This window comes from Drosophila hydei, unplaced genomic scaffold (assembly GCF_003285905.1).
Source record: "Drosophila hydei strain 15085-1641.00,03,60 unplaced genomic scaffold, DhydRS2 tig00000211-arrow-pilon, whole genome shotgun sequence".
Taxonomy (NCBI): Eukaryota; Metazoa; Arthropoda; class Insecta; order Diptera; family Drosophilidae; genus Drosophila; species Drosophila hydei.
This window is the reverse complement of record NW_022045685.1, coordinates 801,799-803,080: the sequence shown is the minus strand read 5'-3', so window position 1 is coordinate 803,080 and position 1,282 is coordinate 801,799. Positions and strand designations below refer to the sequence as shown.

General features: G+C 47.0%; 1 protein-coding gene across 2 annotated transcripts; it reads left to right on the top strand.

The window, feature by feature from the left end:
• Nucleotides 1-269: 269 nt before the first annotated feature.
• On the top strand, nt 270-1,282 carry LOC111603155. Of its 2 annotated transcripts, none has more exons than XM_023320633.2 (2): nt 270-398; nt 453-1,282. In XM_023320633.2, exon 2 carries the CDS (start codon nt 460-462, stop codon nt 1,060-1,062), a length of 603 nt encoding a protein of 200 aa, XP_023176401.2. In that variant the 5' UTR covers nt 270-398; nt 453-459; the 3' UTR covers nt 1,063-1,282. The 2 variants fall into 2 exon arrangements, with proteins under 2 accessions (XP_023176401.2, XP_030079315.1); XM_030223455.1 differs by having other exon boundaries at nt 270-402.

The window sequence follows — 1,282 nt, the reverse complement described above, 5'->3', positions numbered from 1 at the left end:
ATTCTTTTCATTTTATTTCATTTCATTGCCCCGCTGCCACTTGACTTGGCTTAAGAGCCAATCCCAATGCAAAACTCTAGAATTGTGTGTATGCGCATGTGTGTGTGTGTGTGTGTGTGTGTACACGGAGTTTCTTTTTGTTTTCCATCTTGGCCGTCGACTAGCCCACTTTGATTAAATAGAAGTGAAGGCTCAGCCTACTGTATGCATGAAAGACGACAACCCTGGCTAGCTGTCAATTGGCAGGAAAGGCGTGTAGCAGCCAGATTTCAGACAGTCAGAACGATTTATTTGCCCGGAGCTCAAGCTCAGGCATCATTACTCAGAAAAAAAAAAATTTGGAAAATAACTCAGGACAAACAAATTGCCGAACAAAGTTCGATTTGTAAACGAATCCGGTAGGTGAGTTCGCCAATCTCTAACCAAGCTTTGTATAGCTCTATGGTCCGCAGCGCTTCCATGATGAATTCGTTGCGGTGTGCTGGATGCCGTTTGCCTGGGGCAGCTGCCGCTGTCGCAGCCGCTGCCGCTGCAGCCAAAACCGCTAGCCCCTCACACCTGGCAACTGCCGATCTGCGGATCTTTCGCCGTTTCACCCATCACGACGGGACCCGGGCCATGAGCGGCACACGCGAGATCGTTGGCTATGGCGTCAATGGTAGTCCCAACTATATTGATTGCGCGGACTTTCCGTTTCCGGCCATACGCTATCGCGAGGTAACAAGCGAGATCTGTGCCATGCGCGAAAAGGAGCTGGGCGACTGGAAGAAGCTCTCGCTGGAAGAGAAGAAGTCTTTGTATCGCCATAGCTTCTGTCAGACCTATTCGGAGTTCCAATACTTCACGCCCGAATGGAAGCTGGCCGTGGCCCTCGGTCTGTGGTCTGTAGCCATTGGGCTGATTATCACATTACTAAGCAATGCCATGATTTACGATGAGTTGCCCATTACCTACGACGATGAGCATCGTCAGGCACAATTGCGCCGTATTATACAGTTGCAAATGAATCCTATCACAGGAATCTCCTCCAAATGGGATTATAGCCAGAACAAGTGGAAGTAATTCCTAGCCACAACAAAAAAAAACATCTTGAATGAAATGCTGCTGCACAGTAACATTACCTATTACTCACACTAACACTCACACTAACACACACACACCCACAACCACACCAACACTCACACACACATACATGTTGAGCTTCATTTATACCTTCCATAATGATCGTTTGTAATTGAACATATATTAAATTTCATGCCACATGCATGATGAGCATTGAATA

Excerpts from the sequence above, each read along its gene's own strand:
- LOC111603155 (XM_023320633.2), top strand. The coding sequence starts at position 460 with ATGATGAATTCGTTGCGGTGTGCTGGATGCCGTTTGCCTGGGGCAGCT.